This window comes from Glycine soja, chromosome 2, assembly GCF_004193775.1.
Source record: "Glycine soja cultivar W05 chromosome 2, ASM419377v2, whole genome shotgun sequence".
NCBI lineage: Eukaryota > Viridiplantae > Streptophyta > Magnoliopsida > Fabales > Fabaceae > Glycine > Glycine soja.
In genome coordinates, this window is record NC_041003.1 from 13108350 (window position 1) to 13124505 (window position 16156).

General features: G+C 35.1%; 2 protein-coding genes across 4 annotated transcripts; both read left to right on the forward strand.

Annotated features, from left to right (window-relative positions):
• Positions 1 to 1846: 1846 nt before the first annotated feature.
• On the forward strand, positions 1847 to 10042 carry LOC114388385 (tRNA(adenine(34)) deaminase, chloroplastic-like). Of its 3 annotated transcripts, XM_028348845.1 has the most exons (6): positions 1848 to 2145; positions 3085 to 3137; positions 3313 to 6859; positions 6968 to 7055; positions 8644 to 8771; positions 9609 to 10042. In XM_028348845.1, the coding sequence occupies exons 3-6, from the start codon at positions 3351 to 3353 to the stop codon at positions 9871 to 9873; spliced, it is 3990 nt and encodes a 1329-aa protein (XP_028204646.1). In that variant the 5' UTR covers positions 1848 to 2145; positions 3085 to 3137; positions 3313 to 3350; the 3' UTR covers positions 9874 to 10042. The 3 variants fall into 3 exon arrangements, with proteins under 3 accessions (XP_028204662.1, XP_028204646.1, XP_028204654.1); XM_028348853.1 differs by lacking the exon at positions 3085 to 3137; XM_028348861.1 differs by lacking the exons at positions 8644 to 8771; positions 9609 to 10042 and having other exon boundaries at positions 1847 to 2145; positions 3085 to 6886.
• Positions 10043 to 10568: 526 nt separating this feature from the next.
• Positions 10569 to 11887, forward strand: LOC114388399 (lysine-rich arabinogalactan protein 19-like). Its single transcript, XM_028348875.1, has 2 exons — positions 10569 to 11441; positions 11550 to 11887. The coding sequence occupies exons 1-2, from the start codon at positions 10728 to 10730 to the stop codon at positions 11643 to 11645; spliced, it is 810 nt and encodes a 269-aa protein (XP_028204676.1). The 5' UTR covers positions 10569 to 10727; the 3' UTR covers positions 11646 to 11887.
• Positions 11888 to 16156: the final 4269 nt, after the last annotated feature.

The following is a 16156-nucleotide window of genomic DNA, read 5'->3' on the forward strand; positions in this document are numbered from 1 at the left end:
AATCAAAATCATAGATATAAAAAAATAAAAACACCAAGATCACTCTATTTTATCAACCAATTTTTATCAGGACATCAATAATGTATTTATAATAATAAAGGGAAAATTATAATTTAATAAACATCCCAAAATAAACTCAATTTAGTTTTCTAAGGATCCCTACACTTGTTCATTCTAACCCCAATTGCGATAAACTCATCCTTTACCTCTAAGCGGGCTCACGTGTCTTCCAACAGCAATAGAGGCATCTCTAGCAAGTTCCTGAGATTCTTTAATTTTTTTCTCTGATTGCTTTGATAGGATTCCTAAACGTCAAAGAGAAAAAGAGATCGAAGCCTCCATTTTTTACTGTCTTCATGCGATTCTGTTTTCTCTCTCCATGGATATTATTTCCCAAATCCCAACGGTAAAGTTGTACCAAATTGAATCATGAACCAAATATTAAAAGTTTAAGACAATCCAGCGGTTAAAAAATCCGGGTTCGTAGTTTTACCGAGACAGTTTTGGGTTTTTGCGGGAAAAGAAAAAGGCTATGATGCGAAATGTATTTCTCTCAGTTCCAACATGATTTCAAATTCTCAATGGTGAAAAGGCTCAAACCTGGTGCTTAAATTTCACAACAATCCAACGGTGAATGAGTTTGAGATTGTCTTTTTTTAAGATAGGTTTGGTGGTCGGTGACAAAAAGAAAGAATTTTGGAAAGAGAAGAGAGAAAAATGAAAATGAGGGAAAGAGGAGACATAATATATGACTATTTATACCTAAATACTCATAACTTATTATTTACTCTATTTATTTATTTTTATTATTTTATATAAAGAAATTCTATTTTATTTTCTATCAAATGAATAAATCAAATATATATATATATATATATATATATATATATATATATATATATATATATATATATATATATATATATATATATATATATATATATATATATACAAACAACAAACAATTATTTTCAAAGTATTATTTCATTACAATTATTATTTTTATTTATTTAATTATAAAAATCTCACTATTCTCTCTTAAACTTTATTTATTTATTTATACTAAAAAATCTTTTTAATTTACTTTAAAAAAATGGATTGTTACAATCTAGGTCCAAAGATACTCATTGTATTCAAAGTTAAACTAAGCTTTAGCTTCAAAGATCCCGTCACACGACCTCGAGTCCTTTGGATAACAATCAGACAATGCAAAACCACCCTCCAGAAACATGAACACCACACCCCAAACACCAGAAACCCTTCCGAACTGCAAAAATTAGATGGAATAAGACCTACTCCAGACTCAATATCCTGCTATACTACACATCATAGGATCATCAAACCAACATGCCAAAGAATACGTACTACCGCCTCTATTATTTATCCATTGCCAAGACATAATCTTCACCAAATCAAGATCTCCTCTACCTCTTGATCCTTTCCTTGAAAAATGTGTCAAATTAATTTGTTATAATAAAATTCATCAAAAATTAAAAATTTAAGAATAAAAAGTGTAATTAAACCTACAAAAAGACATCAAACAAGGGTGTAAACTCCTCATCAGACAGACATTTTATTTGGAGTATGGGGATTTCATAATGGACTAATTAAATTATTGAACATAAGTGATTGATATGTTAAAATTAAGATTAAATCTTTAAGATATTATTGAGTTTGATGTTTAACAGTAAAAATTATTAATCAGATTTTATTTATCTTTCCTTGAATTTCGAATTAATTAAGATTATTTTAAAAAAATAATAATAAAAGGGACCAAACTTTGGGAAGTAAAACTGGTATAGCTCCCGAGAAGATAGTCATTATGGACAAAAAAAGTGTTCATAAATGGGCCCATAATGGCTTAGGTTCAATGATTCTGTTCTGTCCCAAACCACGGTGTTCTGTCATCTCTGTTCTCTCTCTCACCAACGAACAAACCAAATCCAACAAGACAACTCAAACAAACCATTTTCATTTCCCTCACTCTCTCTTTGCTTTCCCAATCTCATCTCATCTCTCTCTCTCTCTCTCTGACCCATCATTCAAATCTTAACTTTCATTAATCTTCTCTTCGTGGCTTAAGCCTAAGAAAAATCACACACCCCCATCACTGTTCACGGTCTTACCTTTCCTTCTATTACTCAGGTACACCTCTTTTCTCTTTCATTAGGTTTAGTACTAAACCCTTAAATTATAATGGTTGGTTTCGTTTAATAATAATAATAATAATAATAATAATAATAATAATAATAATAATAATAATAATGTAAGAAGATTCTAAATTTTGAAGTGCAAAATGATTGTTCTGTGCTGGTGATAGTTTGATTACATGAAAAGTTGTAGTTTTTAGATTGAAACTTAGGCTGTTTACTTCCGTGGAATTGTGTGGTGCAATGGGGTTTCTGTGTGTTGGGTTGAAGTTTATTGCGGAATCTGAGTGCCAATTGATGAGTTTTTTAGTGATTTCATTTGGCCAATGAACTTGTGTGATGAATGAACATGAATCTGTGGAGTGTGCTTAGTTTTTTTGATGGGTTAGTTAATGGATATGACCTGAGGTGGGTGAGTTCTCTCTGTTTAGATAAGTTCTGTGTAATATTGTATGAGTCTTTTTGGTGGTTGGGATAATATTATAACTGAATTTGTTTAATGTGGTGGAATGAAAGGAATGATTGATTGATGAGACAATTTGAGGCGCTGTGACAGTGATTCTGTTAAGATCTTTTTTAAATTGTCATAATAAGATATGGCAAATATGTTGTGCATCAGTTTTTTTTTTTTAGCAAAGTTTGTGTATGCTTTTTAGTTATTCTCTAAATGAAAATATTGATAATACAGAATGGTCATATGTTTTCTCTTTAAAGTACCAGATGGATCTGCTTTATGTATTTTGGGACTATTGTGAGATTAGACAACCAGGAAGTGGGATGAATGCATCCCTTTCTGAAACATTGTGTAGTGTCATTTTCTGTTTCCATCAGTTCTGAGGTTAAATTATTTTAGATACTGAGATAAGTTGATTTAGTCGTTGAATGTTGATCTATGTCAGTCATTCTGATTTCACTGGACCATCTATTGGTACAGGTGTGAAAGGTTAAAGCAGAGTGTGAATATCAGGTCTTGTTCTTTTTTCGAAGGTGATTCACTATGTCGATTATTCTTGTGCATAGGCTAATACCAAGCTTCTATATCAGCACTTAACAGATTATGGCATACTGATTTTTGGCATTTTAATCTATGCCATCTGATCTGACATGATTTCTCTACTTGTCTAATCTCAATTGTAATTAAAAGAAATCCGCTCTTGTCAAGGTACTCTCTCCCACTCTTGTGGGAAGACACATGCAACTATGAGCAACGCATATGTTAGCTCAACAATATATGCTGTTAGGTGTAAAGAACCATTTTCATTATCTTTCAATGGCTACTCAAACTTCTGTTACGAAAGATTTGACAGAACCCCATCATACTGTTTGTCATGCTGTGGTTGTTGTGATTACTGTTCAGTCTCCACTTACAGAGTACCCATAAAGCCTTGCCTTATAAATGGCTTGAGGCAATCTGCTCTTCTTCAATTGTCAGCTTCTAGAAGGTTGATATTGGGTGGAGGAGACCATTACCTTTCTCGGCTACCAGCTTATGGTGTCCTCAGAGGTTGTCAGGAGCTTAATTCTTCTGTCAATGAGAGAACTGATTATAGTAGTAGTAGTAGATGGAGAATAAAGGGAAGATATATTCGTGCTGCCTCCCAGAAAGGGAGAGAATTTTCCCATTCATTTGGTTCTGATGGTGCTGAAGCAGTTCTCAGCTTGTTGAGTGAGGAGGCAGATAAGGATGCTATTTGTAGCAAATGTAAGAATGCGTCTTCATCAAAAAGAGTGGAAGTTGATAAAAGAAAAAATGTGAGCAGAGAGAAACATTTGAGTTCGAGTGAGAAAGTAGAAACAGAGAAAAAAGGAATTTTGAAACGGCGTGAATCATCCTCCGTAGACTTGAGAAGAGAATATGGAAAAGCCAACCAAGAAAGGGAAGCCTTTGTAAAAAGTGAAAGCCATAGGAAACGAAGAGATGCATCTAGTTGTTCATCTTATTACTCTCTCTCATCAGGAGATTTTGGGAGTGAGCTGGAAGTTCAAGATGAGATTGGTTTGGAAGAGTTGTCACTGGAATATGAGAAGGATGAAGCAAATTGTCTGGAGGAAGTGAAGGAAGAATTCAACAGGCAAGGGGATGACTCAAAGAAGCTGCAGGCTGTTTCAAATAAGGGAAGAATTGCATTTGGTGTGGATATTGATTGGAACCTAAGGAACAAATCTGAAAAGAAGCTGATTGAGGGAACTCTGCAAAACACTGAATCCATAAGAGAACAACAGGATATGCATTCAAGAGAATTTAGAACACATGATTCTGGTCATAAAAAATCATCTATTTCACAAAAGCGAGTCAATAGTGAGGAAGATAAATCTTCTTTTATTGACAATTTGGATAAGAAAGCAAACAAGGCATATATTCAAACAGTAAACAGAAGAAAGCATCAATCTATAGATGTACAAGAGTCTGGTTGTGATGAAGTTGAGACAACTTTGTTATCACAAAAGAAATTCAGTGGCAGGGAAGGGAAGCTTGAGATATCAGAAACAATGTTGAAGGAAACAACTGATGAATATAAAAAGTTTGTTGGTTCAACTTCTACCACAGGAAAGGAAACTTTGACATCGAAGAAGGCATTCAGTGGCAGGGAAGGGAACCTGGCAATATCAGAAACACTTTCACAAGAAACAAATGATAAACATAAAAAAATTGTTGGTTCTACTTCTACCTCTGGAAGGGATGTGATAGATAGAAGTTCCCAGAAATATTCTGGAAATTTAAAAATTGAAGACACTGAAAGGACCTCAAATACTAGGATGAAGGACATGGGAGTGAAAAAAGTTTCAGTTTTGAGTTCTGTTCAGGGAGTGGATAAGCAGAAACACCAAAAAGGAGAGAAGATCATTACACAGATGAAGGATAAAGAGGGGAGAAAAAAATCTGAGCAATTTTCTGAAGTATCAGAAGCTCACAAGTCTAATGTTGAAGATACATCTAGCATAAAGTCTAGAACTAGATTAAAGAACATGGAAGAAAAATCAAACATAAGCTCAGATGCAAGGGTTACGTTGCTCCAAACAGATAAAAGGACAACTCAGAGTTTCCAACACAGGAAAGGATCTGAACTTGTCAGCACTTTATCAGAAGGCTATGTCAGTGATGAAAAGCAAGTTTCAAGTTCTCAAAAAGCTTATGAGAAGGTGAGATTAATTCCAAAAAGTAAATCAACATCACTTGTTAGAACTAGAGAAAGTTCTAGCCAAACTGATGAAAGGATTGCAAAATTTGAATTGGCCAGAGACGACCAAAGATCTTGCAACCTTTCAATTTCTGATGAAACTAACTCAAGAGAGGAATCCAGCTCCCAGGGATCATTGAGTTTGATTTCTGGGGCTGGAAAACATAGTATATTAGCATCAGGTGAAAAAAGAAGGTCTGCAACAATGTTGATCCCTTCCTCTTCTGAAATGGGTGGAGACTCAGTACAATTTGAACTCACTGCAGGAATTGCAAGCCCTGAGATCTTCCTTGGAACTTCAGAAAGTGGTTCTTCTGCTTTGTATGACAATTCAGGAAGAAGTTCTGCTTTGCATCCAGATGCTATCGATTTAGCTAATCGTTTAGAGAAGTCATCTAGACAGTTTGTTGATGAGTTTGCTGAGAGGGTCATGCATGAAGTAACGACTTCAGAAGCACAAGAGATGGAAGTTACAGGAACAAAGTTGACACTTGAAGTTGGTGGTGATCAGATCTACAGCTCAAGGCAACAAGGCACTCAAAATGACGCTCAGTCAAAGAAGCATGATTCTAGTCGTTCTTCTGGGTTTCCTGGGACAAAAGGACCTTCTGATGAGATGTGGGATGTCATGGAACCATCTGTTGAGCAAGGTCAAGTAGCCAAAGAAACGGATATCAGCAAGGAAACAGGGAAAGCAGTTGTTACTAGAACTGGGAGGTCCTTATGGGGTATGATTGGTGATATTGTTCAATTACGTTGGGGTTCACGTGCTGGTTCCTCCACTTCAGCTGGAAGATCAGCTGAGAGAAACTCACCAAACAAGTCTGACAGTGACACATGGTTTTCTGGGCAGGAGCATGAGGAAACCACTAAAACTAATGTCTTAAAAAAAACAAGTGTACCACCACAAGTCATGACTTCTGATAAGTTAAAACCAGGTAAACATTATACCCAAAGTGAGGGAGAGGTGTCTGACAATACAAAACTGAAAGACAGAGGAAAACATCTCGAAGTTGGATTGTCATCCCCAAATACATTGGAAAGTGGATCAATGTCAGTAGGCGCTTCTCATACTTCTGGAGAGGAAAATGTTAGTGGGACTGAGGATAAAAAAGATTTGAAAGCCACTACTTCTGGCACACAAAACATGGAATTACCAATTTCAGTACCTGCCAGAGGGCCTTCTATTGATGGAGAAATTGTAAGCATCGGTGGATCTGACATGTCTGGAGCTGAGTCAGTGGTTCCAATCAAGGAATCTATTGCTCCTGTGCGGTCTGAATTGTCCGGCTCAGAGAGAAAGGATGGAGAGTTGAAGCAAAGAAAGTTTCAACGGAACAGGCAAGTCTTGAGAGATAGGTTTGATGACTGGGAAGAAGCCTATCAATGTGAACTTGAGCAGCGACGCATAGATGAAATGTTCATGAAGGAAGCACTTTTGGAAGCCAAGAAGGCTGCTGATACATGGGAGGTACCTGTTGGTGCTGTTCTTGTGCAGCATGGGAAAATTATTGCTCGAGGCTGCAACTTGTAAGTGAGGATATTATTTCATTCTTTGTAAGTGTAATGGAATTATTTCGTTCTTTGTAATTGCCCTAGTTTTTAATTTTTTTATTTATATCTAAATATCTGTTCCAGAGTTGAAGAGTTACGGGACTCCACTGCCCATGCAGAGATGATTTGTATACGAGAAGCTTCAAAGCTTCTTCGATCATGGAGACTATCAGTAAGTTTTCTAGTTGGAAATTTAAATCTATTTTGATATCACACCGCCCAAAGTTTAATATTCATTGTTGTGATTCTCTTGTATAATTTTTAAGCTCATATGGCTAATTTAACATGTGACAATATTCCACCACTTTTAAGTTAAAGAGTAAAGACATCTATAGCTGCAGGTCTAATATTTATTTTTACAGAACAAAGCAAGTTGCCATTGCAAAGATATTTTTAAATTTAAATAAAATTTATAAATAAAAATAAATTAAATAGTACATGTTTTCATTATTAATAATAAGTATTTTATTATATAAAATAAGAATAAATTAAAGAGATGGGGACTTTTAAAATTGAGGACATGAGAGATCTATCAAAAAAATTAAATATCATCATTCAACTGGGGAAGTTGAGGCTTTTGTTATTGTCGTCATAAGTGCCTATAATAGAGTTTGATAAACTCTGATTTATCATTGATCAGAAAAATGAAAAGGCAAATTACAAAGAAAAGAGTAATCTCTATATATAGAGAGTCTTAAAGTCTAACCGTAAACTATCCCTATAACTGACAGCTCACAGATAATGGAAAACAGAATACACAAAGTAAAAACACTTTTAGTGGAATAAGTATACTCTAATAGCCCATGATTAAATATCATTAGACATGTAGTGCCCTTCATCCTTCATCATCACTGAGTAAACTATTGACCATTCATAATTTTACTTACGAATAGTTGGTTGCTATGCAGCTTTCTTAATTCTTATGTGGACTCATTAATTCAAGAACAAGGTTTATTTGCATGCATGCAATGGTGGATATCATTATCGAAATGTCTAATGTAAAAATATATATTAGCAAGATAGATTCATGTTTAAAGAGGGTGAAATTATTGAAAGAGAAAAAAACATTAGGATCAGATTACTTTATAATCTGTCACTCCCTAGTACTTCTATCTAATGACTGATAATGTTAAAAACCCTTGCTGTGGCAATTTTTTTATTTAAAAAGAAGAAAATTCATTAAGAAAAGTGAGATATACAAAGGTAGAAGGATAAGATATCCCCCATAAGAGAACTGGAAAAGGAAAAAAAAATACAAAGAACAAGCAAAATGGAGCTCAAGAAAATCAGTGCACAATGGCAGACCAATCTTTATTGGAATCTGAAATGGCAACCCCCTTAAAAGAGCTAGTGAGCCACACTCTAAAGAGAAGCCCAAATTTTGATTACTTTATTATCTATTGCTATTTAATTTAACCAGTATTAATAAGTAATGTTACTAAAAATAATGCTCCTGTAAAAATAAAGAGAATTTGACTATAATGGCATGTTTAATAACCTAAAGCAATATTTATTTAGTACAGGGGAATGAGAATTGGAGTGATAGTGAAAGATTTTTGTATTTGGACTTACCTGTGGTCCTGGTAGATGAATCATTTCCTTCCTTTCAATTATTTCTTACCAAACATTGCTTGAAGGATCACTTAGTAATATGGTCTTTCTTGACAAATGGTTGATATCTATTAGTTGTGGTATTTGATACAACTTGATAATTAGGTTGATGGTTCATTTGTTTAAGGACAAAATTTTCCCACTTTCAGGACACTACACTTTATGTAACGCTTGAGCCATGTCCAATGTGTGCTGGTGCTATCCTTCAGGCAAGAGTAGACACTGTTGTGTGGGGTGCTCCCAATAAGCTTCTTGGAGCTGATGGTAGCTGGATTAGGTATGCAGCCAATGTGCTTCTTTTATTTGTTTATCATTATTTTGATAAGGGAGTCTTTATGGTTGTTTGTCAATGTTTCATGAAACTTCACCTATATTTGGCCGAATTGGTCTCTACCTACCTTTATTTTCCTGCTTGTTATCTTCAGTTGAATTGGCCGTGCCATAAAAACACTATGGAAAAAGAGGGATTGCACACATGTGCATTAAAATATATATTATTATAATTAGAAAAGGACCACAATGCCCTCAACCATAATGCATGTTAAACATTTGGTATTTGACTATATGGTCGCAGTTAAAATTTTATGTCTAATCCCATATTTTTTAGATTAAGAAATCATTAATAAGCCTATGAAACATGGTTTTTACTTAGAGAAAATAGTATATACATTAACATGTAAAGATTTTTTTTTACAATGTCATCTAATCACAAATTATTATGTATGATCAATTTGTTGATTTTTATAATAACTATTTTAAAAGTTATATCAAGGATACTTTGTAATTGGTTAATAACAGTTTAAAAACTTTTACACTGACCGTGCTTGTTTATTAAACTCTTTTTCTTATGTTATATAGATGTCATTTCTGTTTACAACTCCATTGTCAACATCTTTTTACTTTCCTCCTAATTTACCTTTTCAGAACCTTAATGAGTTGCATTTCTTCAAATGTACTGGGATTACAACATAATCAGGGCTGGGGTTTCCAATTGTTTTCCCAACTGAAATTGAGTCCCTTTTTGGATATTTTCTTGAAAGCTCAGCACATGAAATGTTCTTGAAAGCTCAGTACATCGAATATTACAGCTCTTTCTTGAACCTTATTTCTGCAGAATTTTCCCTGATGGAGGAGAAAATGTATCAGAACAAAGAGATATGCCACCTGCCCCAGTTCATCCATTCCATCCAAACATGAAAATAAGAAGAGGGGTCTTAGCCACTGAGTGTGCAGATGCAATGCAGCAATTCTTTCAGCTTAGAAGGAAAAAGAAGAAAGAGGAACCACCGAATGGCCCTTCTAGCCTTCCTGTTACTCACCACCCATCCAAGTTACTCAACAAGATACATGACGTCTTCCACATCATGTTCTGTTTGTAAAAGAGAATATTCACATATTTTCCCATGTTTTAAATGAGCTTCTAAATAAAATAATCAAACATGAATGAATGATCATTGTGAAAAGTACAATGCTCAATTTCTTTAAGAGTATTCAATCAGTTAAGCTGTCAAAGACAATAATTTCAGACGTTGCCTACTTTAATTTCAAGTAATGACTTCAAACGCTTAGGATGATGACTAGATTGTAATGATATAGTAAAGCCTGTCTGTCATTGTTCCCTTTCATTTTTTTTTGGAAAGGGTGATTGGGTGAGAATTTGAGATCACTTGCAAGAAACAGAAACCTAGTAGAGTATGTAGAAAGATTGAATTGCTGATGAAACATTACAATCACCATGGTAAGTTGAACCATCAAGTATTTACAGAAAGTGATAGAGACCTGGTACTTACATATAGGTATGTGTAGAAAATAGTAGGTGAAATTATGTTCTCATTAACATGAAACTTTTTTTAATTCATTACATCCCTCCTTGCCTAATCCACCCAACCTTTTGTCCTGGCAAATCTGAAAAATAATTAAGTCTACTTAAAACACAAGTTAGGCCATAACCATAATATTAACTTTGAATGAGTGAGCCTGTGATAAAATTCTAAACGACTAGGACTTATGATTTCAAGGGTCCCCCTTGATGCGAAGGAAGCTACTACTATTTGTCTGTTTCCTTTGTTAACGTTACTTGTTAGATGATTAATAATAAAATGATGTCACAATCACATGAAGGCTACATTTTTCCTTCCACAGATAGTCCAAACCATACGTTTCAACCTTGTGCTGCACATTAGTTCAAATATAAGAAGCAAACTCTTCATTCAAAACCAGATCACAACATACAATGGCTGCAGTGTTCTGGGCTTTGGCTTTAGTAAGCCTCTGCTGCCAGCTACCTTCCAATGCCCAAGCACCTGCATCTGTGCCGGCAAACTCGCCACCTACAACCCTAGCTGCAACATCCCCGTCTTCTGGCACGCCACCGGCAGTAACACAGGCAGCATCCCCTCCCACCACAAGTAATCCACCAACTATTTCCCAGCCACCTGCAATTGTAGCTCCCAAACCTGCTCCAGTGACACCACCTGCTCCAAAAGTTGCACCAGCTTCAAGCCCAAAAGCACCAACACCCCAAACTCCACCACCACAACCACCAAAAGTATCACCTGTCGCAGCTCCCACATTGCCACCCCCACTACCTCCACCACCTGTTGCTACGCCACCGCCGTTGCCACCACCAAAGATAGCTCCAACACCGGCCAAAACATCCCCTGCACCTGCACCAGCAAAGGCAACACCAGCACCTGCTCCTGCACCTACAAAGCCGGCTCCAACACCAGCTCCCATTCCTCCACCGCCAACACTGGCACCAACTCCAATAGTAGAGGTACCAGCACCTGCGCCATCGTCACATAAGCATAGAAGGCACAGGCACAGGCACAAGAGACATCAAGCACCAGCTCCAGCACCAACAGTTATTCACAAAAGTCCTCCGGCACCACCTGATTCCACAGCAGAATCAGACACAACACCAGCACCATCACCAAGTCTGAATTTGGTAATATCTTTGTCTAGTGAAATATCAAATTACATTAAAATTACACACAAATATGTCTCATCTGTTTCACATTGTTTTGATCACATTTTTTACTTCCTCATTTCACAGAATGCTGCACCATCAAACCACCAGCAAAGGAGTATACAGGCAACGGCTGCACTTGCCATCACTGTTTTGCTAGCCGTCACCAGCTACAGCTGCTAGCAGCCTCATGGAGACCATGGATTCACTTTAATGAGTTATTTGGCTTGCAAAATATATAATCATTTAATGTGTATAGATCTGAATCATGAGAATCTATACCTATGATTCTTTTTTTTTTTTTTTATTGTTGTTATCTTTGCTCAGAAATATTAATGGATATGAATTTTTGAATTATGACAATAATCTGGAGATGTTAAACAAAATGTCTCTAGTTTTATAAGTTATTTCATCAAACTTGATCAGTTTCTGAGTCTATGTTTATTTTCTCCCGAAAGTCATAAAACTCCCTGATAAGTCCAAGATTGTCAACTAATTTGTTATGCCTTAGATATCCTGCACACTAGTAAGATGAAATTCCCATCAATTACTTACAAAGAATATGTATTTGCATAACACTAACTTTACAAAATATGTCTATAAAGAATGAAGGAAAGCATGAGAAAATAATATGACCATCATCAATAAGGTTTCCAAAGACAAACGCATACTCAGCAGCACAAGATTAAAATGTAACCACAAAACTGGTCGCTAGACAATGAGCACATATAAAACTTTAACACACTTGCACACATTACCCATTCCATAAGTTAATGAACTTTCAGAACAAGTTGACACACAGCAATGCAATCCAGTTACTCCCTTTGTATGATAAACACCAGACTCAACCAGGAGAGGGTAGATGGCTGGAAATTTATTTTTCAATTCCTGAAGGAAAAAAATTGGTGTTCCATTTTGATATTTTATAGAATAAAGATATGGTGAACATTAATATGTTACATACACATAAACAGGGATCGGATATGGCAAGTTGGCAACTAGTGAGAGGTTGATGAACCAACAAAGATAGTCTTAATTTAAAATACCAAACTTGGCGGAAACGTGATTCCGTTATATACATTTTTTTTGTACTTCTAAAAAGGTGTTTTCAGAATTATGTTAGCATAATTTCAGAAAGGTGTTTCCAGAATGCATGTTATTTTTGTAGAAAAGCTACTATGAAAAAACTTTTCTGGAAATTGATTTTGGAAACTTGTTTATGGAAAACATGAATTTTGTTTTCCAGAAAAGTCTTTCCAGAATTATGCTAACATAATTTTGAAAAGGTGTTTTTGGAATACAAAAATCATGTTTGTGTGGTGCTGATGTCTGTGTGTTGTTTGCAAGGTGTTGGGTGGTATTGGGTGGTTGCAACTGTGGTGGTGGTAGTGTTTGGGTGTGTAGTTAGCTGGAGATGGGTTATGCATGGGAGAGGCAAGGGTATTATCGTTCATTTGAGACTTTTTGGGGGGTGTAGGAAGTAAAAGCTTCCCATGTGTCTTATGTTTTTAAAATTTGACTTAGTTTTTGGATAAGGGAGTTGTTGTTCTCATCCTCTAAAATGCTATTCTCACCCTTTTCATTTTGGAAAATTGTAAGAAGATAATGTTATCTGTAACATCCCATTTTTTTCATAGATTAATTCAAAAAAAGTTGTTATTTGTAAATAAATAAGTTTTATGATAAGGTTTTTGTAATTAAATAAATAAAGAGAAATAAGTGTATTAAAATAATAGTTTGATAAAAAAAATAAAGAGGATATTTTATTTATTCATCTGATAGAGAATAAAATAGAGTTTGTTTTTATAAAATAATAAAAATAAATAAAATAATAGGTTGTGAGTACCCTAGGTATAAATAACGATATGTTAGGTCAGGAAAACGACGATCTCGGACTCATTCACCGTTGTATCATAGTGAAATTTGAGCACCACGTTCGCAACCCAATTCTGAGCATTCTCACCGTTGGGAATTGCAAAAACATGTCGAAGCTAAGAGAAATACCCTTTGCATCGTAGCTTTCTCTTTTCTCGTAGAAACCCAAAACGGTCTCAGTAAAACTATGATCTCAGTTTCATTAACCGTTGGATTTTCATGAAATTTTAATTTGTAGTTTGCAATTCAATTCCACACACTTTCACCATTGGGATTTGCGAGATAATATTCACTGAGAGAGAAAAAGGAATCGCACGAAGACAGTACATATGAAGGCTTCAATCCCTTCTCTGTCTCTCTGACATTTGGAAACTCTATCAGAGCAGTCGGAGGAAAAACTGGAGGAATCTTAGGGAACCGCTAGAGATGCAGCTATCGCTGTCGGAAGACACGTGATTCTGCTTAGAGGTAAGGGATGAGTTATTCACAATTGAAGGTTAGTGAAAACATGTGTAGAGATCCTTAAAGGATTAAATTGGGATTTTATTTTTGGATGTTTATTAAATTGCAATTTTTCCTTTATAATTATAAATAAAATATTGATGTTCTGATGAGAATTGCTTGATAAATTATGTTCTTGATATTTGTATATTTTGACCTATGATTTTGATATAATTGTGTAATATTATTTGAAGGGTTTTAGTCCCCAAGTTGTGATAGTCTTTTGTATAAATTGTTATATTGAGGATATGAAATGATGATTCAAATTGTGATTATGTGGTGGATTGAACATGTGATGAATGATGGAATACATGTATATTGAGATGTGTATTGTGTTGTGAGCTATGAATTGTGAAATCACACAATTGTAAGACCCTTTAAGGGCGATGAGTTTTATGCGACGAGTATTGTGATGTGATCCATTGTGGAAACCCGACAAGTTTAATCACAAGCGCGACGAGTTAAAATGGTTTTGAAAATAATTGAGTAGTTGTGTGTATTGCATAATTCACAGGTAAAGTGAATATGATTCGTGAGTCTGATAACATGCTATTTTGAGATTATACCATTCTAATTGAGATCGAGTGTATGTGATAAACTGAGTATGCGCATGATTGAGATGTTGTGTGCATTGAGTTGTAAACTGTGGATTGTACAATCGCACGATTATTAGACCCTTTAAGGGCGACGAGTTAATGTTAAGACCCTTAAAGGGGGACGAGTTAAAAATATTTAAGAACAATTGAGGAGTCGTGTGTTTTGTATAGTTCATAGATAGAGTCTGTGTGCTAAAATATTTTCTGGGTTGGACCTGAATCAGGAAGGAGAGGCCCTGACGGACTCTTCACAGTGTAGGCTTTGTGGGTCACCCGGTTTGAGTGCTCCTTTAAGCCTGTGCCGATCCCACATGGTTGGAGCATTCTCGCAAAACACTGTGACCCTGACTGGTCTCCCTATGATATTACCTTGTGAGAGTGACTTGACTTGCTAGTGTGTGGTTTGTCTTGTCATATACTCCTAGGCGCCCGACGAGATTTTTCACTGACATGGTACCACATTGCATATAAGATTAAGTCTTAGTGTATCTGCTGCATAACACTTGTGTATTGTTCTATATTGATTGATTTGATGATAATGTGTTTTGACTATTAAGTATGCGAATGTCGTGAAAACGAATGAGACGTGTGGTGAAATAACGTGAGTTATGCTCAAGTAAATTGTATTTTGTTATATAATATTTATACCTATATGTTGTCTTATTTTTCTCTATTAGTTAGGAATGTGATAACTTACTTCCTGTGTGTTGTTTGTGTTTGGATCCTGTGATGATCTTGAACTTTATGTTCGGGGGAGCAGATGATTAAGTGAATTTCTTTAAGGAACCTTGTGTTGAAGGACGTTGGGACACAATGCTCTAATAAGATGTGACATTAGGATATAAGTTACTATATTAATTGTATGAGGTCTTTGACAACCTTGTTTTGAGCCGAAATGATTTATTAATTATTTGAACAAGTTTTATTATGAATTAGAGAAGTGAATGTGAGCCTTTTATCCTTTTGAGAGACTTGTATTTAAATGTATTTTAAAAACTTTTAATTAAATCTGATCTCTTATTTCTTTTATTTATTTATATAAATGTCGGGGTAGAGGGTGTCACATTATCTCTCTTCAGTTTCCCTTCACCTTTCTCTTTCCCTTCCCATTCTTGCTACTGCACCCCCCCCCCCCCCTCCAACTCATCACCTTTTTTCGATGTTTTGGTGCCAACAAAAACATGATTTGGTTGTTACTCCACCATGGAATCATGATTTTGTTTTGAGTAGAACATAGTCATATTTTGTTGTACAATTGTATATGCATAATGAAAATTTTTTTTTGTGTTTCTCAATTGAAACACTCATTGAAAATCGTATTTTCATTATGGATTTACAAATGATACATAAGGAAAATATGATTTTGTTGTGTTTTTCAAAATAATTGTATTTTTTAGGAATTAAAATCATATTTAAGCTTTTAAATTTTGGAGAACCAAGAACAAAATATGACTCAACTTTAAAATACTAAAAATATATTTAAATCTTTTTTTAAAATCAGCTCTATTTCCACTCCTTCCTTCTGTTTCTCGGTTGTTCCCTGCTACCAAACATAGAGTGCAAGTCTCCAATGATTTTGACTTCCAAAAATCCCGACCTCAAACTTCTAAAAGCTATAAGCTCTTTCCTCTTCTCATTAAGGCCTTAAGTGGGTTTTAATTCGCACATTTTGCACCTAACTTTACTTATCATAAACTATTTAATCATACACTCAACGCTGAA